Below are 25,081 nucleotides of genomic sequence, written 5' to 3' on the forward strand. Positions count from 1 at the left end.
AAATTATTTCTCATATACAATCTAAACCTCTCCTGGTGAGAACTTTGCCATCTGTCTGGTAGAATCCTTGTTGAGTCTGCACAGGCACTGTTTCTGTACCTGAGCACCTCCTAAGCTGTGCTCCATTTATCCATGCAATTTAATGAAGTACTAGGTTAATTAATCGTGTTGTATATGAATCAGGATGGCCTAGGTTGGAAGGGACCTCAAAGCTCCAACCCCCATGCTGAGGAGAACAAACTGAAATTCAGGCTAGGCTCAGATCTTCAAAACTCTGTAGGCAGGAGCACGGCACCCAAGGAAATCTGATGTCCTTGCCTGCCCAAGATCACAGAGAGAAGCTTGTGGTAAGAAGAGAAACAAATATGGCTCTAAGCAGCAGCTGAGGAATCTAAGATCCCCCTTCTCCAGCCTGTCATAACTTAAAGGATGTTGTTTGACTAGCAGACTAATAGTGCCTCGAGAGGCAGTAGGAGCAAACCTGTTGGAGTTCTTCCATCCCGCACTGCTGTGATTTGTTTGGGAGTTAATTCTACCGAATACTGTGCTGTGAAACCATGTTCACTAAGGGTGTAGTACTAATTTACAAACCAAGCTTTTCTGTAAATCTAGGCAGCCTTGGGTTGTTTTAATATTAATGAATTACAATTGTTCATTAGTATTAATGAATGCTAATGAGCATGTGTATGTGCTTTGCATTTACATACAATGTGAGTGTATGTTCTGGTATATTCCTATTGCCTTCTGCACTTAAGTACAACTTTTTCCTCTGCCCTCATATTCACTTTAAACTGTAGTTCCAGAGTCTGGGTTTGCGTGCAGAGTTTGTGTTCATCACATGAATGTAGTTTGCTTTACCAAAGCTTCAGTGAAGCTGTTTAGAATGACCCAATGAAGAACCCTTTTACCTTGAAAATAACAACAAATCCATCTGTATAAAAATAATATAAATATTTTTCTTTTTCTCCTACCTAGGTCTTCACCCCAGGAGGGTTTGTACTATGTGGAGGTGAGCTTTAAAGGACGTGTGATTAACAACCTGACTGGGGTGGAGAAAGAAAACTATGCTTTCAAGGTAATCACCAAACAAAGACAGAAGTATGATAAAAGTTTCTGATACTGAAAGAAGTCAAGCTTGGTCTCACAGGGTTTGTATTGAAGTAGCATCTCTCATAGTGATTGCACGTCAGGACATGAAGCTAAGATGCTCCTTGTGTCCCTTAAAACTAGAGCACACTACATTCAGTGGTCTGGCACTGGACAATCTATGTGACCTGAGGTCTTTCAGAAGCAAAAACCTGGGACTGAGTTAACCTGTCTGTGCACGTCAGCCACACAGTCAGAAGACCATCTTGTGGGTTTGTTTTACCCTTGTCCAGAATTAGTCATGCTTTCTGTGACTCTCATGGCCATATAGCAGGATTTGCCATTTTCAACTAAACGAGTTTGTAAGGGTGTGCATGGTCTTGCTAGCATTGTAAACATAAAAACAGGAAATGATTGCTTCCATGGCTTCTGAAGGAGGGTGGAGCGAGGTGGTGCTCTCAGCTCTTGTGGCTGGAAGTACTCTCATCTTGTCTGAGGCCCTTTGCTGGTTGCAGTTGCTCATACTGCTGCAGAGTGGTTAATATCATAGAATCACCAAGGTTGGAAAAGACCTACAAGATGATCCGTTCCAGTGACCTGCCTATCACCGATAGCTCTCACTAAACCAAGTCCTTCAACACAACATATAAACATCCCTTGAACACAGTGGAGTCGTAGAGTCATAGGCTTGGGTTGGATGGACCTCAAGATGGCCAACTTCTTGCTCAAAGGGTTGGCCATGAGTTCACCACTGGTTGCAGTCTCCTCCTTTGGAGATATCCAAGACCCAACTGGATGCCTGCTTTCCTGTGTAACCTGCTGTGAGGAACCTGCATTGAGGAGGTTGGACTTAATGGTCCCCAGAGGTCCCATGCCTATGGTTCTGTGATTCTTGGGGCTTCACTAAGAGCAGTTATGACATGATGTTGGGGCTTCTTGCAGAGCAGACCCCTTAGCCATGGCTGTACACTTCAGGATGAGGCCTAGTCTGTTCAGAAGTCACGTCCCCCTTCTGCTAACTTTGAGTATCAAGCAAGAAAGCCCAGCATTTCAGTAAATTGCACATTAAAACCAAAGAGTCATTGGGGGGTTCAGCTAGCTTAGAGAGCTGATGAAAAATCACCAGGGGATGCTGTTAATGAGACACATTGCAAGCTAAATAAAACACAATGTGTCTTTTTGTTTTGAGACTGGGACCTGGGAGCTATGTGTATTAAAAATTAATTTCGCCTCTGCAGTGGATTGGAAAAGCCTGCTGCAGGCAGCAACAAGTCTGAACGGCTCACAAGACTTGTGTCAGCTTGTGGCCCTGCTTTTGTGCTGGTTCTGGCTGATTTCTTTGCATTGGCTCCAGCCTGTGGTATGGGCTTTGCTGCTCTGCCGTGACCATAACTGGAAGGTCTGTGGCTACTCATTCATTTTCCATGTGACCATAATAAAGAAATAAATATACTGAGCTCTGGTGGGGTTTGAGGAAGGTTTGAAAAAATATTTGCAGTGGCGTTCTTGATTTGAGTTTGGAAATCAGTTGTTTATGCTATCTGTTTAGTGACATGGTGAGTAGGCATGGAGGTGATGGTTGGATTAGGGGATTTCCGTGGTGTTTTCTGACCTTAATGATTCTCTGATTCTACTGGGCTGACAGCAGCATCTGTAGGTACAAGAAGAGAGGACTCAAGATGAAGATGAGGGAGATGTGATGAAGTTTTTAAGAAATGGATGACTTGGTGGATAGGGACAGGCCAAGGGGGAAGTTGTTTTTTTTTTTTGTTTGTTTGTTTTTTTCCTATAAGGTTGATGAAATCAAGTAGTTGATGACTTAGGACCAGGATCTAGCTAGCTAGCAATGTAGCTGGCCAGTTTTATGGAGGTATTTACAGCAGAGGAGCAAACGGATTTTTGCAGAATCTGAACAAGTCAGGTGCCTTTACAGATCATCCGAAGTCCAAGGTACCTAAATACCTTGATGGATCTTACCTAGTGTTACTCATTTCCAGAGTGCAGAATGCTGCACAGGGGAAAAAACTGCATTACTCTTGCATGTCAGGGCAGGTATCTGAGGAATAAGGCTTTCCAAGGTCTTGTTGCTTAAACCAGGGTTGTGCCTGTGATAGTGAGCAAGGTGGGCAGTGCTGGAGTCCAGCTGCTGCTGATGGTGAGCTGATTCCACGTGAGTTATCAGCATGTGGATAGCCATGAGTACTCCTGGCCCCTTGGCAGATGAGTAATGGTCCTGCACACCACTGTTTGAATAGGATTGGTGTTGGTGTAAGCAAAAGATCCTAGAGTCAGTTTCTTAAAAACAAGCAAAACACTTGCAGATTTTTAGAGTAATCTGGAGGAAGAGGTCAGCAGAGCTGATTGGCTTCTTGAAAGTGCAGCCTAAGTTTGTGCTGGGTTTGGTTGTCTCTGTCTCAGCTACTTCAGGATGCTGAGGACAGCCTTCTTCCACTTGCAAAGGCCTGCTGTGTGGTCCCTGTCTCTAAGAAGCTTACTTGAAAACTGCTTACTCTGAGGCTTCGTTTTTGGCCAAAGTAGAGCCCCGTAATCTACTTTGAGTACTTCCTTTCTTCCTTAGAGGACAAGGAATTCTGTCCCGAGGACACTGTGATGTGTTATACTGTGTTAACAAGGGTCAGTATAAGCATTTCCTTGGCTACACTGTTCAAGCAACTGATAAGCTTGTTAAAGGCTAGCTGAAGTATCCCAGAACTGTGAAGCAGAAATAGCTTTGAAGATATGCTACTGGTGGGAAGAATTATGCCACAATGCTAGGTGAAATGGGGGTCTGAACACCTGAAAGAACACGGCTTAGCAATTTTGTAGTGTTAAACCATATCTTCTGGGATTGACTCAAAGTAGTCCAGAGCACAAGGAGGATGCAGAAAGAGCAGCAAGCCAGACTCTGAACACAAAGGGGGAAGAAGTTGTTCCATTCTCGGAGCAGGATTCTGCTCTTCAGATCCAGTTCTGAAGCACGAGTCTCTGCAGTGTGGTTGCCAACTGTGTTGTGAACAGAGCGTAATCAGAGCTCGCTGGGCTGCTGTGAGAATGACTGCTGTTTAACTACAACTTTCTACTTGCAGTTTTCTGCTGAGCAGACTCCCGTGGTTTACCAAATTAGCCCTCCATCTGGCATCCCAGGTAAGGGACCTTTCTTTAGGCTGGGGACCACTTTAATTATTATTTGATGTTCCATCCCATCTTTATTATTATTATAAGAGTTCTGTCTTGCTGGATTTAACACAGGCTTTTTCAGAACGTAATGCCCAAGCTCATGCTGACCAGGAAAACGGGTTTGCAGAAGGGGTCTGTTCCCCTGCATACAAAAGAGATGGGTAATGCACTAAATTGCTCATCATTTGAAGTCCATCCTTGGTTTTAAGTGTTTTCAGGTGGAGTTCAGTTCTAGATTCTCATGCCTTGTAATACAGTGTCTGTATACAGGTTTCTTAGCTGGATGCTAGGCTTCCCAAGGGACAGCATGGGTAATGTCAAGTGTTCAGTGCTAGCTGAGAAAAACAAAGCTATGTGAAGCTTGTGGATATGCTGCAGGACCAGAAAGACTCATTCCTTTTTGGACCCTCAGAGTGAGGATAGGGTGTATCAGATGATTTAAGCTATCTGTGCTGACAAATGAATTAACCAGGTACCCAGCATAGTCAGTGGAGTGTTGGGCGTGATCCAACTGGCCAAATGCTTCTATTGGGGCAAGCTGAATTGTTCTTTGTGATCTTACTGACCACACAAATTAGGTCTCTGCTGCCTATGGTGGGCTCAGAAAACAACACACATCACAAATCTACGTATTTATCTACAGTGTAGATATGCAGGTTAAAATTTTGCTCTCTGAATTGGCTTTGGTTTAAACTGCTTATTTGTTGTAAGTATTCCTTTATCGTACTGTATGTTAAACTTTGATATTGTTGCTCTTATTTTAGACTCTGCTTTAAGGGCTTAATTTTAAGCATGCGTTCTAGTGTGTTGAATAGCTTGTCCTAAAGCTGAAGTGGCTGCTGTGCACAACACAGTGAGAATGGACTTTTGTGCACGAACACCCAGTGCATGTTAGCAATGCCACTTTGGCTGCTTTGTGGCGTTCTGCAGCAGCATTTGGTCAGGATGGTGCTTTCAGCTGATAAATGTTGAGGAAATGCCTTCAAAGTCCAAATACCAGAGTTTTGCTGGGGAAAAAAAAAAGGAATAATTTTTTTTTCACTGAGAAAGGTGTGTTTTGGACTAAGGGGAAGCAGTCACCTTGAACTTGGATAGAGAGTAGATATAGGTGCAGCCAACTGGGCACCTCTCTGCACTGTTTGCAAAGAATTTCTTCTGGAATTTCTTTTGTTCAGCTCACAAAATCTGCAAATGTAAATACTCCACTTTTAAAAGACGCCCTTCTGTTTCCATTTCCTCTTCAACAGGAAATTTAATAGAGATCTATGGGAAGACATTTGCTGGGAGATATGAGACCCTGGACTTCAATGTGGATTATATTGATGGGTAATTATATATGAGCTGCTACCCGACAAAGCCCCTGTAAATTGTTTTCTTCTACTGCACTCTGCAAGAACAATAAATTGCAACCAGTTGGCCCAGAATTGCCATTTACTGCTTTTGTGCTTTATTGCAGCTCATGAGTTGGGCTCCAGCAAACTTTGTTAATCTAATTGCAACTGGTCCATTAAGCTAGTTGGTTTGTTTACTGGCAGCACAGTCAATCACAGCTCAGTGTGAATTTACTGTAATTGCATCTGGTTGCTGTAGATTTTATTTTGGCTAGCAAATTAAAATTTAACTAATTAAAATAATGTCAGAATCTTCAAGTTAAATAAATTTTCCCTTCCATTTGCATTTCTAGAAATACTGTTAGTTTGAAGAAAACGCTCTAGTGAGTCACAAGACAAAAGCAGAAGTGTGTGGGGACAGAAAGCTTTGTTTTTCCACTGCTTCAAAACCTCTCTGGTCACTTCTCTGTCTTCAAGGGAGGTTTGAATTTGTTTTCTGCTGCTTCAAGGGTTGCACTCAACAGAGAAAAGTGGGTAGACTTTCGAAATTTTCTTGAGAGAAAGCAGTATAAACTTGACCACTAAATGTTCACTGGAACAGGTTGCCCAAGGAGGCTGTGGATGCCCCATCCCTGGAGGCATTCAAGGCCAGGCTGGATGTGGCTCTGGGCAGCCTGGTCTGCTGGTTGGTGACCCTGCACATAGCAGGGGGATGGAACTGGATGAGCACTGTGGGTCTTTTCAATTCTATGATTCTATGTTTTTGTAACTAGCCACTAGGTTGAATGGAAAAGTCCCTTGCTGAGCAGCTCAGCTCTTTGCCACTGTGAATGAAAGCCCAGTGCAGATTCCTGCCATACCTGTTGCACCCATTTATCAGCCCTCACTGGGTACGCATTAGCATCCTTTTGTTTGATATTCACTACTGTTTTACCTGCCTCCAGTGGACCTGTGAAGTCTTCTATCTGTGGGAAGAAAGGCTGGTGTGCCTGCGTGCTCCACTGCTGGATTACTCATTTACAGCTTGACCTCCCATAGCTAAAAAGGAAATGGCCTTGGAGTCTTGGCACACCAGGCAGGTTTACATCCTGGTTTCACATGAGTAGTGTGCCCATTTTTGGTTTGTGTTACTAAGTGTGTTCCAAGTGGAGACTTGCACTTGGCCAGAGCCGTAACACATATTCAGATAGAGGAAGAAAAAACTTCTTTTTTTTTTTTTTTTTGGCGGTGTTCTAAAAGCATGGTGTATGCCTTTTCAGGCTTTATATAGCATACAGTGGTCCAGTGATGAACTAATCATTTTTGCAGCGGTGATTATTTTTCTGTTCGTTCTTAGTAGCACTGCAGATGGAAACTAGACGCTCATAAGAAAGAGGCAGGAATATATTTACTGGTGCAATATAGCACTTCAGCAAAGCTTATTTTTGTAACTAAGATGGTGAGAGTGGACCTCTTTGCTTTCTGAACTCCTTGAAACATGGAGGTAAGGAGCCCAGGTGCAGCTGGAGCCACTCCTAGTCATGGACTTGGTCAACTGTTTGAGGGCACAGTCAACCTGATGTGTAACCTTTGTGAAACCAACAAATCTTAAACTACTAGTCATGCAACGAGGATCTGCATTGGCAGGGAGCCTCTTGATGGTGAGGTACAAGGGATCTTTGCATAAGGGTAACCCCAAGAGGTGTTCCTACTCAAAGGGAGATCCTTTCATGCAGTTGGCTGCCATACAGGAGAGCTCAATGTGCTCTTGGGCTGCTCAGTATTGATAAGGTAAGATGGTTGACTCGTAGTGTTTGATATATGCTGACCCACGTATCTGCCATCAGTTCTTTCAGCCTGTAGTTTAAGGCAGGTTTGTGGTCATTACAGGTCTTGGCAAGACCTTAAATGTAATCAGTACTGTGTTCACTTTCTGCCTGAGCAAGGCCTGGGACATAAGAGCCAGGCTGAAGGAGGAAAATGAAGGGGAACACGCTGTCATGGGTGTGGATCCTAGCAAAGTGAAAACTTCACTAGAGGTTTTTAATTACTTTATTTGCCTTAATTGTTTGTTGACTCTTCAAGAAACATAACCATCTTTTGCTTGTTATACTAATTACTGTGAATTTATTTCTCCCACCTGATTCCTCCTCTCTAGTGAAAGTTCTTTCCACTATCAATTCTTTAAGGTGATGAATTTGGTGAATTTGATGTTAGGAATTTGAGTGTTTTCAAGTCATCTGTCTTTATAGCATCTTCTGTTGATGAAATAAAGAAATAGCTGAGCTCCATCTTGAAGCACTGTGGTTGTACCAGCCCAGTGCTGTACTTGTGCTGCCTGTTGCTTCTGGAAGGTAAGGGTCTATCCGGGACCCAAACTACCGATGCTTTGTGCTGCCCAAGGTTAGCATTGGTCTTGAAGATGGGTTTTTATCACAATCCTTATGAACATGCACTATTTAGTATGCAACCAAAGGGAAAAGTGTGTATGTGTGTGTGTGTGTGTGTATATATATATATACATATATGTATACAGAATATATATGAAGGCAGCTCTGAAAGTAATGCCTCCTATTTTATTATCTTGGTCTATGACATCAGATGTTGCTGGTATGGCAGTAGAGTTTGTGACAGACAGCAGCAGAGGGGCAGTCTGACAGAATAACATCTGACATGGAAGTACATATGAAGCAAAGGTGTTTAACTGAATTCCTCTGTGCAGAAAAAATTGCACCCACAGATACTCGTTGATGCTTGCTAAATGTTTATGGAGACCAACCAGTGGGTGTGAGCACAGTGAGGGCTGGGTGGTGTGGTTCAGCAGTGGAAACAACAACACCGGGTCACCTCTGCTGGTGCAGATTTTTGTGGGCATGGAATGCAGGCTCTTGTTCATCTCTACTGAAAATGCATGGTTAATGCTAGCGATTATGTTCAAAATAGCATTTTATAGCTGAGAATTGGCTTTGTCAAAGTGTTATTGCATCATTTATATCTGTGATAGTTTCCACAGAAATAAATAGGAGGCATTACTTTTGGAACAATCTACATACGCACAAATAATATATACACAAAACAAAACAAAAACCAACCAAACAATTTGGGCTCATCCTGTTTTCTAGGTTAATAAAGGCCAGATACAAGTGAGGGAGAATTCCTGACCCTTTTGAAAATACTGGTTGCTGATTTTAACAGAATCACAGAATCATAGAATCATAGAATTGCTCAAGTTGGAAAAGACCTTCAAGATCAAGTCCAACTGCAACCTAACCATACTACCCTAACAACCCTCTACTAAATCATGTCCCCGAGCACCACATCCAAGTAGTTTTTAGACACATCCAGGGATGGTGATTCAGTCACTTCCCTGGGGAAGCTGTCTTATGTCTCATCTTTCTTTCTTTTCCCTAGACCAGCTGTTCTTGTGGCAGAAGGAGATGGATGGACCAGCCTCTGCTCTTTTGCTGACGGGCAAGCAGGAAGCATGTCAGTTGTTGACCTACCTTGGGTTTGTGTTGGTGTAAGGCCTCAGCACGTCTTGTGCATCAAGATTTCCTTGGCTTTTCAATAAACTTCTCAGTTTTGGCATAATGTGAAGAAGGACTGTGGGAAGCTGACCAGTCAGATAGAGTGGGCTGCTGGCTCGCTGTAGTTCCAACCTCTGATTGTGACCATCCAACCAATTCTTTATTCTTCAAACAGTCTAGACTACAAATGCGTATCTCTCCAATTTAGAGATGAGAATGTAGCGCAGGACCACGGCAAAGGTCCTGTGCAAGTCCAGATAAACAACAACACTCGCCTCCCCTTTGTCCACCAATGCCACCACTCCATCACAAAAGGCCCCCAGACTGGTCAGGCACGACCTTCCCTTGGTGAAGCCATTCTGGCTGTCTCAGATCACCTGCTCAGCCCTCATGAGCCATAACGTGTTCCAGGAGGATCTGCTCCATGATCTTCCCAGGCACAGATACGAGGCTCACTGGCCTGTAGTTCCTCAGGTCTTCCTTTCTCCCTTTCTTATAAATAGGAGTGATGCTTCCCTTTTTCCAGTCAGTGGGGAATTTGCCTGACAGCTCTTTTCAGATATAATGGAGAGTGGCTTTTCAGATATGATGGAGAGTGGCTTGGCAACCACATCTGCCAGGAAAAGGGCTGAGGAAAAGGCAGATGCTGTTCTCCTTACCCTCTGCACTACTGCAGGTCATCACTGAGTGCAAAGCTCACAGTCACAGGACAGTATTTCTATGCTGCTGTGGTGAGAACGTGACACAGCAAACACAGCTCAGACCATATTTTTCTGCTGTGCTTCTCTTAGTGTCTGTGAGCTTTGGAAAAGCAATGCTGTTGCTACAAGGAAATGAGGAAAAAGCCAGTGAAATTCAGTGCCAGGGCTTCTCAGTGAGCCCTCTTATTGGGCTGTAAAATTCCTCCTGCCTCCCAGGAGGGGAACTTAAATGCAGATTGTTCTGTTGATGATGGAACTTGTTGTTCCATGGCTCCCAAAGGTTGATATAGCACCAGCATAGCTTGCTTAATTGCTACTCATTCCTATTTGCAGACTGGGGGGCATGCAGAGCAATTAAGAGAGGCATCAGGAAATGCTGTCTTTTCTGGGAGCTTTTTCCTAGAAAAATAAGCCCATAGTCTGTCCTACTGGTATAGTTGAGTTTTAAGGGTGGGAGGAGGTGTGAAATATCTCTGGAAATACTCATTTACTGCCTATCTCCAGAGTAGACCGTGTTTTAAAGTTAGGTCCTCAGTTGTACAAATCAGAGATTTGGTGCTTATGTAGGTCTGGTCCTCCAATGCTTCCACTGTCTAGAAATGGGCAGCGTGGTCACTTTACAAATCCTTGCAAACCAGGCTTGGAGTGGGGTTTGGTTACCAAAATCCCATTGATTTGCTTGGAAGTTTGGCGTTCAAATCCTTTTGAGGATCCAGCCCTTAGTGCAGCAAGGGAGGTGCTGGTTGGACCTTGGATATCAGGAAGAGTTTCCCTGCCCTTAGGAGAGCAGTTCTGAGAGCAGCCTGCATGCATTCCCTGCACCACTGTGCTGCCTACATTCCCCAAGCAGGAAACCCTTTCTGATGCTGATAAAGAGTGGGTTTAAAATGTGAAAACCACTGATGCTGCCAACTTGTTCTATATGTGGTTAGACGAATTATAGTTTAAGTTTGTACAGATCATGTCATTGCATCATTGATGTCCCCCTGTCCTCCCCAAGCTGCTTTCCCATTTAATGCTGTTTCCCATCTTGCTGGCAATCTCTGATCTCCTGCTCAGACATCAGCTCCCTCTGTCCTATGCAGGCCCTCTCCTTCTAGAGGCATGGGTTTAAATTGCCCTTCTCAAGTTTAGAAGCCAAGGCTTGTCTGCTCTAGCTCATGTTTAAAATGGGATTTCTGCAAGTGATCACCAGTGGGATCATCACCTTATCAAAACAAGGATAAAGGGGGCAAATTAGAGTGATGGGACGCATCATCCCAAGCTGCTGATGGTCCCTTCTCTCTTGTTTCTAAAGGGTAGTGAGCATAACTAACTCAGATGTGAAAGCTCAATCTTTGATTAGATGCTTCTCACTGTGCTTTGATTTTTTGCACCCAAGGCTCAACGAAGCCCTTTGTTTCTCCACAGCTATTCCATTCAGACAAAAGAAGGACTGGGAACCATGCAGTGCCGGGTGGAAGGGAACCACATAGGTTGGTGAAAATGTTGGGGTGTGTGGGAGAGATCATAATTCTGCTACTCCTGCAGCTCTAGAGGAACCATTATTTTTTCCTTTGCTATTTTATTTCATCTTGTATATGATGGGCTTAAGAGATAATGGGGGTCTTGAAGGAGATTCTCACCTTCCTGGCATGGCAAGTAAGGTTGGATAGGATCCACAGGATCTGAGAGGAATTTTTCCCCTGAGGTTCAGCTTGCAGATTCAGATATGTAAGAGCAGATCCATACAATGTAGTATAATCTAAGGCTGTGAGCTTCCTACTTTGATGTTCAATTCAGTTGAAATGTGATTGAATATTGCCTCCAGCCACTCCACTAGAAGAGAAGGATCTCCTGTAGGTCCTGTGCCAATCCTGAGCAATTTCTCCACTACCCCCAGGGAATTTTGGGTGGTTCTTGAAACCTGTATATAAGCCACTGAATTCAGCCCCAGTTACATGTAGGAATAGGAATTTAGATGTCTTGAGTTGAGTTGAATCCTACTCCTGGAACTTTCCCGAAGTGATGCAGCAGTAATGGATGTGCACCACATAAAGACTTGCAGACTCTTTCAAGGGATTATTGGTTTGGTGTTTTTTTGGTTTTTTTTTTTTTTTTTTTTTTTTTTTTTTGGCTTTTACTTCCAAGATTTTTTGGACTCTTGTGGTACACATTGAGGAATTTCTTTCTTAAATTGCAAGCAGGTCAGCAGAAATCAACACAACTGTACTGTTATAAGAAAAGCATAAGGAAGAGAATGGGGGCAGGATGTCTGGACAAGGTTTGGTAGGATGTGCTCTTCCTAAAGGTCTCCATGTTTTTGTCACATAAGCATGTTTCTTTTCTCTCCCCCAGGGTCCCACAATGTCAGCTTCTCAGTGTTTAACAAAGGAAAGTGAGTAAAACATCCTTTTATTTTTTTTTTTTCCCCTATAGTTTCATACGGGAGCACAGCTACATTTCTGAGGATGAGTGTGTTGAAATTTAATCAAAACTTGTGTTTCATTACTTAGACGTGAGGTTTTGCTGGTTTGAGAAGATGATCAGTAGATTAGGAATGAAAAGGGAGCGTGTTCCTCCCCCAAGGCATCTCTGTGATTCTAATACTTCGGCTTCAGTGCCCAAAAGAGACGTAATCCAAGTCCAACTTAAATAAAAGTGTCCAACCTTGCCAAAGGAAGGTCTGCACTGACTGAAGGGGACAGGGATCTCTAACACAGCTCTTTCTCTTGCAGGTCAGTGATAGACAAAGATGCTTGGCTCATCAGTGCCAAGCAGGAGCTTTTCTTGTACCAAACGCATTCAGGTATTGCACTGACCCACCCCACCGCTTGCACTGTGCCATGGCAGTGCCAGTATTGTCTAAGGAACACCTCTGGTTGTTGCTCATCCCAATGTGACCTCATTTTAACATGTAGTTCTACTGGTGTGATAAGTTTTGTGGTGGGCTGACTACACAAAGCTGCAGGCCAAAAATTTCAGCTATACCAGCTTTATATGCTGAGGTTGGGTGTGCTGCCATGGGCTGTGTTCTAAGTCTCCAGTGAGTTTGTGGTCCTCTTAAGGATGTCTTTGAACACTCTTTTGGACAGCCTAATCTGAGAGTCGGCCAGGGTTTGGAATGGAGCTGCTATCGTTATTCCTTGTGCTGTCAGAGCACCAGCAGACTTGATGTGTTGAATCCAAAGGGACTTCATATCACCTTCCCCCTTATGTCATACTGTTCGGTATGAATGCAGTGCTGGCCATAAAAGACTATAATGTAGGCCTTTGGATAGGCTAGTTCACCAGCAGCAAGGTGATGTTCAGCCACTCTGGGATCTGGATTAAAGGCTGGTGAATAGCAGGTTGCTGCAATATTATTTTAAAAAGATGTGGACCAAGACACTTTATGACTTCCACATGACATCTCTGGCTATGGTGAGAGTTCCCACCATGCTTTTGCCATTGTTTGCCTTTGTTCTGACCTGTCTAGGGGCTGAAATTAATATAATAATAGTAATTACTTTATAGGATTGTATCTTGGGAGCATGGTCCAGGAGATAACAATTTTTTCTTTTCTTTTAAAGAATGTAGACAATACATAAATGGATTTTGTATATTGTTCATAGCATACAACTTGTTTCACCTATATATTCAAAACACTTCGTAAAAGAGGATAATTTTATATCATTACTTACAAATGGAGTAACTATGTGTGTAATTAATTGTTAGTGGAGACCTCACTTGGAGAAGTGAGGTCTGCCAGGGCTTTCCAATAGGCAGTACTGCAGTAGCCAATAGTTAATACTGTCAAAGTGAGATTAAATTAAAATGAAAAAGTTAAGAAAAGAAAATGTAAATCTGGACAAGCTTCTCTCATGCTTTTAGTCTTTTTCAGATGATACAAAAAAAAAAAAAAAAGTTTGTTTAAACTAGGATGCATGAGTGAAAAGTGAGTAAACTTCAACAAAGAGAAAAATAGGTTTCCAGTGTGGAATGGGATGACTGTAAAAATGATCAGATCCTGTAAGATTCTCATAGACACAATGTAGATATCCACCATCTGTTCACCTCCCTCTGTTCATCCTTGTGGGACAACTGGAAAGTGCAGTGACACCTAAACCTACGGGCTAAACTGGGAGACGAGTCAGGCAAGGTCAAAAGGATTAAAGCAGTCTTAATGTCACTTTTCTTTCCAGAGCTCCTCAGTAGCACAGAAGATATGGTTTAGAATCTGGGCATGACAGATGCAGTCACTGCTAAGTCACAGCCCAGGCATTCTGGTATTTCCCTGTTGTGTGGCCAAGTTACCCGAGTGGTTCATTCCTGCTGTAATCTCAGCGGCTGCCGAAATCGCAGTGAAGGATCAGTGAAGCCTCTTTGATTCACAGGAGTCTGTTCCACTTGGAAAGAGTGCAAGTGCACTGCTGGCTTTGACAGAAATAGGGCTGGGGTTCATCTTTCCTGTGCTTGTTTTCAGATCCCCCTTTTCCTTCCTCTGCAGAAATAGCCTCTGTGTTCCCGGTGGCTGGAAGTCTTGCAGGAGGAACTGACCTCACTATTACAGGGGATTTTTTTGAGGAGCCCGTGCAGGTCACTGCTGCAGGTAACGGGAGGAATGAGCTGAGGGTTTTTGTGAACATACGAAGCCCATTCAACCCAGCTGGTGTTCATGGGCAGTGATAACATGGGAGTTGTACTCAGCATCAAGGATCAGCATCATTTGGGCTATGGGAATGAATGATTTTTCTTGGTTGACAGTACAAATAGAGGCTTCTAGCAACTCATTGCTGTCTTTTGGAAATGAAAGTGGGTTTATTGATACAGGCTGCCCAGGGAGAGGTGGTGTCACCATCCCTGGAGGTGCTCAGGAGATGTGGCACTGAGGGACGTGGTCAGTGGGCATGGGTGGGAGTGAGTTGGAGTTGGACTTGGTGGTCTTGGAGGTCTTTTCCAGTTGTAATGGTCCTTTGATGATTCTGCAGCTCGTGCATTTCCAACTCTCAATGGCACATTTGTCTCCTTTTCTTGCTGCCAGGTGTCCCCTGTAAAGTCAAGCGTGTCTCTCCCCGGCAAATCATCTGCACCACTGAGGCTGTTGGCAGGAGCAGGATGCTTGGTGCCTCCCAGCCAGGTACAGTGTTCTAATAACCAAAAGTCCCAACAGACCAACACACGTGGAAACAGAGAGAAATCATCAAGAAATTTGGTTTTCCAAAACATCAAGCTAGTTTATCTTAGGTTCATAGCAAGGAAAGGCAAAGTTGAAAGCTCAGCCCTCTGCCTGCAGATGGCCTATGGTGGGAGGAAGGTCAGCCCCATACAGCTGGGAAAAATGAGGGGGGGGGAAGTATGAATGATGTTTAGGAGACAGAATGGGGAACTTGTGCTGCTGTAGAGACTTTTGGGTACGTTGCCTGGGTAGAACGTTGCAGTAGGAAATTACTGTGCCCATAATGATGCTCAACTTATGTTGACTATGGATCAGTTTGGTATTTTTTCCTCTGAGAGCAGTCATCTTAGGTTTTTGGGAAGTAGATTGGTCTTGGTAGATTTTTGTTCTTACTGGTGGAGGATTTCAAGGCACCATGAATTTCCTAAAGTGGGAACAGTATTCTACCTCGTAGAAGAAAAAAGTGAAGAAAAAAAAAAAGTACCCCACAGATGGAGCCAATTTATTAATTGGTTATTAATTAGCCTCCTTGCACCACCAATTCTAGCATATGTGCTCTGGGATTGTTGTTGGCTGCTGCTGAGAACACTTCTCTTTTAACTTTGTAGGAAATCGAGGGCTTCTCTTTGAAGTCTGGGATGATGCCTCTGATCTGACAGAAGCAGGGCCTGGATATAGATGGCAGTTTGTACCTAATGCCCAATCCCCAGTAAGATTTCTGTCTGCAGCAAAGCAGTCCTTCAGGTACTCGCTGATCTTAAAAGGAGATGAAGCTGTGGCAATCACCTTTAGTAGTGTAAGGTGTAGCAGTAACACATGACAGCTCTTTTCAGCAGAGCCTGACTTCATAGCTCCCATAAATCAAAGCAAACCCTCTGCTCTGAGGTCCTTTTGAAGCTCAACATATTCAGCAAAGTACTTTATTTCCTCCCTTTTTTGCTTTCTCTTGGTGTTCTTGTTCTGCTTGGCCTAGATGTGCTGAAATAGCACGAAAGAAATTGCTGTCGAGATAGAAGGAACTCTACTTAGGTGCTGCCTTGGGTTGGAGATTTGGTCACATCCATAGCCCATGTTGGCAACTGCAGCCATAGATTATCCTCAGTTCTATGAAGATGTTTGAGCCATGTTAGTGCCTCTTGGGATGTGCCTAGGAACAGCTTTGCAATGTGCTGGACATTTCCATTTTTCTATCACTTCTGTACTCTTCTCAGTTGATCCCGAGGGATTTTGAGCCTTTTCTGGCCTGCTGAGAAATAAGACTTTGCTTGAGAAGAAAAACATAGAAAAGATGATGGCAACAACAAAGCCATGCTTGTTTTCATGTTCTCAGTATACATGTGGAGGTTGGGTGCTGGGTGGCAGGGATTTTACAGTAACTCTTGTGTATGTTATGGGTGTTCTGCTTTTGCTTAGCTCCAGGCTTCGTGGATTTTTTGTGGCTCCTCAGACCAACAATTACACCTTCTGGATTCAGGCAGATGGTCCGGCGTCTCTGTACTTGAGTTCATCCCAAGACCCACAGCATAAGGTATTACTCTTAGCAGGGAGAAAAATAAGGCAGTCGTGATAGGGAGGGGCTTTAATTAAGGACATTTCAAGTGGGGGATTATCCCAGCATGGATTGCCTCGTTGGCTCCTATTATGCATCTGTTGCAGAGTGACACCTTGTGTGGTGTTATTTGACATTTTACATCTGGCCCTATTGGCCATTTGTCTCATGAAATGTATGCTATTGTCTCTAGAGTCTTCAGATGTCTTTTCCTGCAGACATTTTCATCTGTGTTTCAGGCTTGTGAGCTAGAGAACTGAAGCCATCTATGAAAATCTACACGAGGAATTATTAGTGGGGCTTATATGGTCAGCCATAAGAATTGTCTTGTTTATGTTATTGAGCCCTAAATCAAAGATCTTTGAGGTGAAGGCTTTTTGCTGTAGAATAGGAAAGAATGTATTGAAACATCAACCCACTGCTGTCAGCTATAAGCACAGCTCTGGTTTTGGAGCTGAAGGTACCATATTTTGGTGTTTTGAAATTATCACTGGTTTGGTTCATCTGGACATAGGTGAGAATTGCTTCTCTCCCATCTGGCAATTTGGAATGGTCTGGGAAGTGGGTGAAGAACTGGAGTGAGAGTTGGCAACCAAAATCCCAGAAATTTGAGCTAACTGCTGGCCTGAGGTACTACTTGGAAGCACTGCATCATGGAAAGGCACCCAGCAATGGGATGAGAGTTGGAGTCCAGATACACAACACGTGGCTGAATCCCCAGGTGGTGAACAACTACTACACTGAGAGACATGAAATTCGGGCTCATGCTTTATATCTCCCAGATGTACAGGTCAGTGCCGGGTACTTGACCCATGTTGGACAGGACCTTGGCCTAGATGACCTCCAGAGGTCCATTTTAACCTCAAGAATTTCATGGGATGTAGACTAACCCTGATTCAATGGGCTCGGATAGATCCTAATGGTAAAAATCTTGTCACTTAGACATGACAGTGCGTTCCCACTTTTTGTTGACCTGCTGCTTTAGTTGATAAATACTGCCATGTAGCAGTAGAACGTTTTTGTGACTTTCACACTTGTTGCCAGGTGGATGTTTTTATGATGCATTGTAATTTGCTCGTGTCTAAAGTGCAGTCTGGTTTTACCTTGCTTGTTACCTTGTTCTTGATGCTAATTCATGAAAGTTTGGGGTAGTTTCAATTTTTTTTCCCCACTAGTTGACAGCACACTCAAAGGGTTCACTATCAGATCAGCTCTGTGTTGCAATTGGGCGATGTAAACTTTCACCTTTCAGTGCTCAGTGGTGTGGGAAGTTGTTGTAGAATCCTAGAATAGCTTGGGTTGGAAGGGACATGAAAGATCATCGAGTTCCAACCCTACTGCCATGGGCTGTTCCTCCTTGGTAGAAAATCCACATAGCAGACTTGACCTCTTTGTGTCTCGTGAGAATTGTACCTGTTCTCATCTATTTGTTTCTTCACTTGACAGATGCTGACTGTGTCTGGCACGGGATGGTTCAGTATCTCCTGGAGCAATGCACCCCGCAGAATGATCCACACAAATTCCACTGCTCTTCAGGTAAGTGTCTCACCCTAAAGGATTTTAGACCTGGAAGTTTAGGCTCTGTCTGTATGGAGCTGAATAGAATCAGTGCAACTGTGACAGTGTGAAAGCTCTACTGGAATGAGCCAGGCATCACTGTCCTGTGACCACTTCTCACTTTTTGTTTTTAAAGGTCCAAACAGCAATAGAGGAACTTCTTTCAGTTGGGTGTGACATTGAGCCAACTTCTGCTAAAATACTCTTCCATGATGGCTTTGAGAAAGAAGGTAGTAATGTAACAAATAAGTATTTACTGTGGGAGTCATTTTCTGGCATAAATTTACTCAAAACCTTCAACAGTAGTAAATTTATGCTTTTACTGGATTTATTTGCATTTATTCTAATGAGACATATTACATAGAACTAATATTACAAACATGATCGATGTATTAATGAGAGTCTTTCTGCAATAATTTCCGTGACTGAATCATACAGCAAGAAGCTGATCAGAGCAGGTTATTTTTCAGTGTTGGAACCATTAGGAGTACAGACAGAAAAGCCAAGTCTTCGGGCATGTGAAATTATTCATGTTTCATAATGTGTGCTGGGGAAGCAGATCTGGAGCAGCCCAAAGCGACAGCTCAGGCTATAGCCTGATGATAAGTCTTTTGCTTTTGGTGCTTCCCAATGACTGAGAAAGTGAAAATCTGTGCTACACTTGACATTTAGGCAAGTGTTATATAAATAATAATAATAAAGATACACCATTTTTTTTCTGATATTGAAGTATTACATCAGAAACTAATTCCATTTTATATCTCTGATAGCAGTAAAATATACTAAAATATGCCAGGAAGTCAATGATTGCCTAGAGACCTCACAATACATCCTTGTATTTAGTGTAGACAGAGAGAACAGGACCCAGCCAGGAATATGTGTGTTTGGTGACTGACTCATCTAAGCGGAGGAAAGGAATTAATTAAACTGGAGAGAGAAGGGAAGCTTTAGGCAAAAAAATGGAAACCTTGCAACTTTCCAAATTGGAAATTAGTTGGACATTTTTTGTCTAATTCTGTGATCTCAGTGCTCCAATCTTGCCAACAAAAAAGTTGTGCCAGGGGAGGATCAGACTGGATATTAGGAAAAAATTCTTCTTTGGAATACTGGTTGAACACTGGAATGGGCTGCCTGGGGAGGTGGTAAAGTCAACATCCCAGGAGGTGTTCAAGAAATGTTGTCTTGAGGAATGTGGTTTAGTGGGCAGCATTGGTGGTAGGTGGATGATTGGACCAGATGAGATCTTTTCCAACCTTAATGATTCTACAATTCTATGAAGTATTTTCAGCTCTATGACTTTCATGTGCCTGTTTTTTTTTTTTTTCCATGGGTGTACCTTCAGTGTATCTACCAGCAGAGATTCCAACAGCTCCAACACCCATTGTGTAAAGAATCACGGTTCCTTCCTTTACGTATTTTCTCTTTATATATTTAAAACTACCAACTTCAAATGGCAGGGCTTTTTCTCTCATTTTGACAGAAAAGATGATTTATCAGTGTCTGCTGTAAGAAGAAAGCCTCTTTTACACTGGAAATGAGAAATCCTAGCAGGTTTTTGGTAACAAGGTTGATAACTCAATGGAACAGAAGTCCAAAAAGTGAGGGCAGATTCTCAGTTGCTTAAAGATATTAATCTCTAACTTTGCCTGAGTGTTTTTTGAAAAGGAAGGGTGGTTTCAATCGGTCATACTCTATCTGGCTTAAGATGGTAGCATTTTCCACAAGGTTTTTCTGGTCAGCATTGGGATGTAATGATTAGTGTAGTATGGTCAGATTGCGGTTGGACTTGATGATCTTTGAGGTCTCTTCCAGCAATTCTATAATTCTATGATCTATCCTCCCTTAAGCTAGGGAACTACTGTGAATGTTCATAACTTACCTAGGCAGGACACTGAGGAGCAGAACTATTAGATACAATTGTTTTGGACCTCTATTTTTGTCATTTCCATGAAAACTTTTGACTGTACTTGTTATCTGAATCCTTTTTAAGCCTCTCATCCTGTTGTTTTTGCTTCAGGTACAGAAAACTCTGTCACCACAGAACACGTTGTCTATGGAACAGAGCCATTCTGTGGGAGGTTCAGTGCTCGCAGCCCAAGCCAGCTGGTGAAAGCTACTCCATCATCTCTTCTAAGATATGACCTTACTGAGTACACACATGTAAGCGCCTGCTCTTGCTGAGTAAATTGTCACTGTAGTTATAAACACTGCTATGTTTACATGAAAACATTTTTCTTCATTTTCTTTGCAGGTTTGTTTTGCACATAAAGGCCACATGAGCAACATTCTTCATATCTCAGTGTCCTACACCAACATTTCCTTATCTTCAATGGAAAGAAACCTCACCTGCCAGTGGGATTTCAATGGAACTGACCCCACAAGGTATCCAGACACAGTGCACAGAGATGACATTTTCCAAAGTAAGAGGGTGTTCTAGGAGAATGGGGAGCAGCAAGTTCTTGTTTGTCTAAAATGATGGTTGGTCTGGATGATCTTATAGGTCTTTTCCAACCTTGGTGTTTCTGTGATTCTGTGAAAAATAAATTGTCACATGGGGCAAACTGATGGATGCTCTGTCCCTGTGCTGACGTACCTGGAATGTGCTTCTATTGTTTTTGAAGACTATATGAAGAGATAGGCACATTATTTCACCATAATGCGCACTGGCCTGGAGAGTTTGATCAGTCTCTAGTTAGCAGAAATTACCAGGAATCAGACATTAACTTCCTGGGTTTTTTTGGCGTCATTCAGTAGATTTTCTGATATGAGATGAAAATGAAGTTGTTTGTTTTTTTTTCCCAGGGAAGTTGTGGTATCATTAGAATGTAAAGCTTGGAAAGTTGGTGTAGTTCTTGATTTTCTGTATTTCAGCTAGAATATATGAGTACAAAACGCCACAGATGGAGAACACTATGGGCAGTGCGAAGTTGGGGGCAGGCACATCTTAAGAAAACAAGCATGCAAACAAAAAATAAAAAAAAAATCCGAACCAGCAATCTGAAGAACTTCAGAAAGTGAAATTGGAATCTTAGCTTTCATAGAATCACAGGATTGCTTGACTTGGAAGGGACCTTTAGAGGCCATCTGTCCAACTCCCTGCAGTGAGCATGGGCACCCACAGCTCCATCAGTGCTCAGAGCCCCGTGCAACCTGACCTTCGCTGTCTGCAGGGATAGGCATCCCTCACTTTTCTGGATTGGGCCTTTGTCTTCCTCACCCTGTCCCCACACAGGCTAGCAGCATCCCTGTACTCCTCCCAGGGTACTTGTCCTGCTTCCACTGCCTGTGCGTGTTCTTCTTGCTCTCCAGTTTGACCAGCACGTCCCAGTGCAAACTTCAATCCTGATGTCTCCAGTCAATTCACTGGTGTTGGTGAGCAGTAGGTCCAGTACTGCATCTCCTTTGATGGGGCTGTCTATTACCTGGCTCAAGAAATTATCCCTGATACATACCAGGAGCCTCCTGGATTACCTACAGATCACCATGCTATGCTTATCAATTGGATCCTTCCATTTTTTTCTGTGTTTTGTAAGGCTGAGTGTGGGCTGTGTGTGTACCTCTGGAAAGCAGGAGGGGGGTTCATATAACATTACTACATGATGGAAAGAAATAGGGACCTTGATTAATTGTCTGGAATTCTCAAGGGGCCTAAGCTTGGTATTGATCTCTGTAGAGGAGGGTGCTGAAGCAGGGATCTAAAGCTTTATATCTTCCAGAGAGACTTGTTGAGTGATCAGATGTTGTGTGCAGGTAATAATAGCATCATCTGAGTTTATCTCCAGATTCATTCACTGTAACTACCCAGCAATAAAACAAAGACTGCACCACCTTGGTGTCTTCCAGCTGGACATTCTCCTGCACTGACCTCTGGACAGGGTGTGTGAGTCGCTCTGTGCCTCTCCAGGACCTTCCCATCAACACCCCGGTGTTTGTACATCAGATTGACTTGCTGAGCATCCAGCAGAAGGAAACAGCTGGGTTGTTCTACCTTGATGAAGTCATCATCACAGACAGAGCTGTGACTGGTAAAGGAATCCATTTATTTCCTGTGAATGTTGCAGTCATAGAATCGTATCATAGGATTGCCTGGGTTGAAAAGGCCCACAATGCTCATTCAGTTCCAACCCCCTGCTGTGTGCAGGGTCGCCAACCAGCAGACCAGGCTGCCCAGAGCCACATCCAGCCTGGTCTTGAATGCCTGCAGGGATGGGGCATCCACAACCTGGGTGTTTCCATGTTTCTTCTTAGAAAGTTTTAATGACAGAGCTAGTTAAAACCATTTTGAACGGGAAGGCTGTTTCATAACAGGCACAAATCTTCTTATTTTCTCTATTTTTTTTAATTTTTGTGGAAAAAGATATCAAGAACTAATTGCCAAACATCAACACTCTGGGTTTATTTGGAAATATTTCTGTAAATGTAACTCTTGAATGCTGTTGCTCAAACAAAAAGCACTTCTTCCCCAAACCAACAAGATACCAGCTCTAAAATGGAAATAACCTAGGCATGATTACATCTGTTCTCCTGACTCTGGTGGATGCTTATGCTATTTTTCCTTTCAGTTTCTCAGAGGGATCCCAAGCCACGTCGGCTGGGTGGGCAGATAATAGAAGCAGTAACTGTGGTGGGGTCTTCTCCTACTTACAATGTGTCCTGGCTGGTGTCTGGCTGTGGTGCAAGTCTGTCTCTTCTCTCCCTAAGGTAGGGACAATGTGATTCTTTCATATCCTGTAATAATCGTTACGAATTCCCATGGAGACCTTTATCATCTCAGAGGATGTGCAGAGTAATTCTGGTCCAGCTTAGAAATCCATGTACTCCCTTTGGTATTTTCTTCTCTAGGCATCTATGTTCAGGCTCTGCTCAGATAACTTCACTAAGATGTCTACAGTGCATGTGAGATGCATCTTCCCTAAGATGTCTGCAATGTTTTCAAGCTCCTAAATGGTGGACATAACTTGAACATGCATTGTAGGTGTCTTAATGAGGGTACCTGTCTCTGGTGTTGAGGTTTCGTTGTGTAATTGGGTGTCAATTGCCTAACTAAGGTGTTCCACATGCTCTGGGATATCACAGAATCATGGGGATTGGAAGAGACCTCTGGAGATCATCTAGCCCACCCCCTGCTAAGGCAGTTTCCCTGGGTTGCATAGGAAAGTGTCCAGGTGGATTTTGAATACCTCCAGAGAAGGAGACTCCACAGCCTCTCTGGACAGCTTCTGATGGTGCTGTCACTCACAAAGTAAAGAAGATCCAGGCTTCCCATGTTCCAGTTTGTGCCTTGTCCATACTGGGCACCACCAAAAAGAACCTGGCCTCATCCATGTAATACCCTTTATTTAGAAGCATTGATAAAATTCCTCCAAGCCTTCTCTTCTCCAGGCTGAACATCCCCAGGACTCTCAGCTTTTCCTCAAAAGAGAGATGCTCCAGGCTCTTCGCCATTTCTGTAGCTGTGAGATACATAATTGTCCCTGAAGTAAATATGAGCCACCAAGGATGTTGGGCTCTAGGGAAACCTTAGCCCTTCATGGAGATCAAGACATTCCCTCCCAGTAATTCTGACACCAGTTGCCATATTGAGCAATGGAGGCCTACCTTATGTCCTTGTTTCTGTTCTCTGAGTCCCCTAATAAATTTGAGGCAGAAGCACAGGTTAAACAGATCAGCTTTCAAGGGCCAAACTGGCAAAGAATCCAACTTTTTCTGGGCTTGTATTTTGCTGAGTTGGGAATGACCTGATGGGACCAGGGCCAATGCAAGATGGAGACTGGAATGATGCAACCTCTAACCCTTGCACTGTGAGCAGTTGGTTCAGCTCAGTTAATTCACCCCAAAGTGAATGTTTAGATGTTGTCCTGAGGGGACAGGATTTAGTGGAGAAATATTGGTGGGAGGTGGATGGTTGGACTGGATGACCTTGGAGGTCTTTCCCAGCCTTGGTGATTCTCTGATTCCATGAACTAGCACAGCATAGAAGGGTTTGTCTTTTAAAAGTCTCACCTTGAAAAGCAGAGTGCAATTGCCAATGTCAGATGTAGTGTTTTGGCACAAACCTCCAATGGTGAAGACAAGGATGAGAATGAAGGGAGATGTCTGAGGTTTTCATTTAAGTAGAGATGCAATCAAGGGAGAAGGGATGCTTTTAATCCTGCTTGCAGCTTTAACGAGGCTGGCACTGGAATGCTACATGCAACGCTGAGTGCATTTGTCAAAGGGCTTTAGAAGAACTGGGAAAGAAAGCCATAAGCATGATTACGGAACTGAGGAATATGCCTTGGAGGGAAAGGTGTAGGAGGCTCACTGTGTTCAGCTTATCAGAAAAGAGGATTAAGAGATAAATTGATTACAGTCCCTCTCGTCAGGAAGAAGGGCTTAGTTCTGCATCTCAGAGGGAGGTGTAGCAGAAATCGAGGTGTGATGCTGACGCCAGGTAGATAGAAAATGGAAATGATCACAAGCTTTAAAAATGGGTGCGCTGCTCTTTGGGTATTTTCAAAACCAAACTGTTTTTTCCTTAACTGAGCACGTACTGTGTGGTGCTTTAATGCACCTTTCTGGGATCAGGGAGGAGTATGATCTAAACGTGATGTGCTCACTGGCTGCTGCAGGTCAGACAGAAGACCCAGTGCTCCTTTGAGATACAGATTCACGAAATTGGCTCTGCGGGATTTCGGCTGGGCTGGGAGATATGAGTTGTTCTCTGTGCTCTTAACCACACGGTGGCATCGTTGTACCACAGAAAGTCCTTTTTTTTTTCCTGGGGAAAAAGAAAGGGAGAGAATTTTATTGGCGTGGTAGGAAATATTTTAAGTTATAGAAAACTAGGCTTTGGATGATTTCTAATAGGAAATAGCAAACTCTGCTTGTAGGGAGCACCTCCCCTATGAAGACAGGCTGAGGGAGCTGGGCTTGTTCAGCCTGGAGAAAAGAAGGCTGTGAGGTGACCTCATTGCAGCCTTTCAGTACCTAAAGGGAGCCTACAGACAGGAGGGGAATCAACTCTTTGAAAGGGCAGATAACAGCAGGACAAGGGG

The 25,081-nt window shown here is 43.3% G+C and overlaps 1 protein-coding gene across 3 annotated transcripts in view; it reads left to right on the forward strand.

Annotated features, from left to right (window-relative positions):
• The window catches only part of PKHD1 (PKHD1 ciliary IPT domain containing fibrocystin/polyductin), a 288,369-nt gene that overhangs the window by 45,925 nt on the left and 217,363 nt on the right, over positions 1-25,081 (forward strand). For 2 of the 3 annotated variants that reach the window (XM_085218344.1, XM_085218343.1), the window contains 18 exons: positions 976-1,075; positions 4,173-4,230; positions 5,511-5,589; positions 8,985-9,059; positions 11,212-11,276; positions 12,139-12,178; positions 12,519-12,589; positions 14,270-14,371; positions 14,804-14,899; positions 15,547-15,682; positions 16,352-16,466; positions 17,002-17,277; positions 17,934-18,023; positions 18,181-18,274; positions 20,062-20,204; positions 20,296-20,426; positions 21,888-22,069; positions 22,607-22,745. In XM_085218344.1, coding sequence (XP_085074470.1) covers positions 976-1,075; positions 4,173-4,230; positions 5,511-5,589; positions 8,985-9,059; positions 11,212-11,276; positions 12,139-12,178; positions 12,519-12,589; positions 14,270-14,371; positions 14,804-14,899; positions 15,547-15,682; positions 16,352-16,466; positions 17,002-17,277; positions 17,934-18,023; positions 18,181-18,274; positions 20,062-20,204; positions 20,296-20,426; positions 21,888-22,069; positions 22,607-22,745 — 1,992 coding nt within the window. Of the gene's footprint in view, positions 1-975; positions 1,076-4,172; positions 4,231-5,510; positions 5,590-8,984; positions 9,060-11,211; positions 11,277-12,138; positions 12,179-12,518; positions 12,590-14,269; positions 14,372-14,803; positions 14,900-15,546; positions 15,683-16,351; positions 16,467-17,001; positions 17,278-17,933; positions 18,024-18,180; positions 18,275-20,061; positions 20,205-20,295; positions 20,427-21,887; positions 22,070-22,606; positions 22,746-25,081 lie in introns of those variants that run through there. The other variant, XM_085218345.1, reaches the window with a different exon arrangement.

This window comes from Meleagris gallopavo, chromosome 2 (assembly GCF_905368555.1).
Source record: "Meleagris gallopavo chromosome 2, MGAL_WU_HG_1.1, whole genome shotgun sequence".
NCBI lineage: Eukaryota > Metazoa > Chordata > Aves > Galliformes > Phasianidae > Meleagris > Meleagris gallopavo.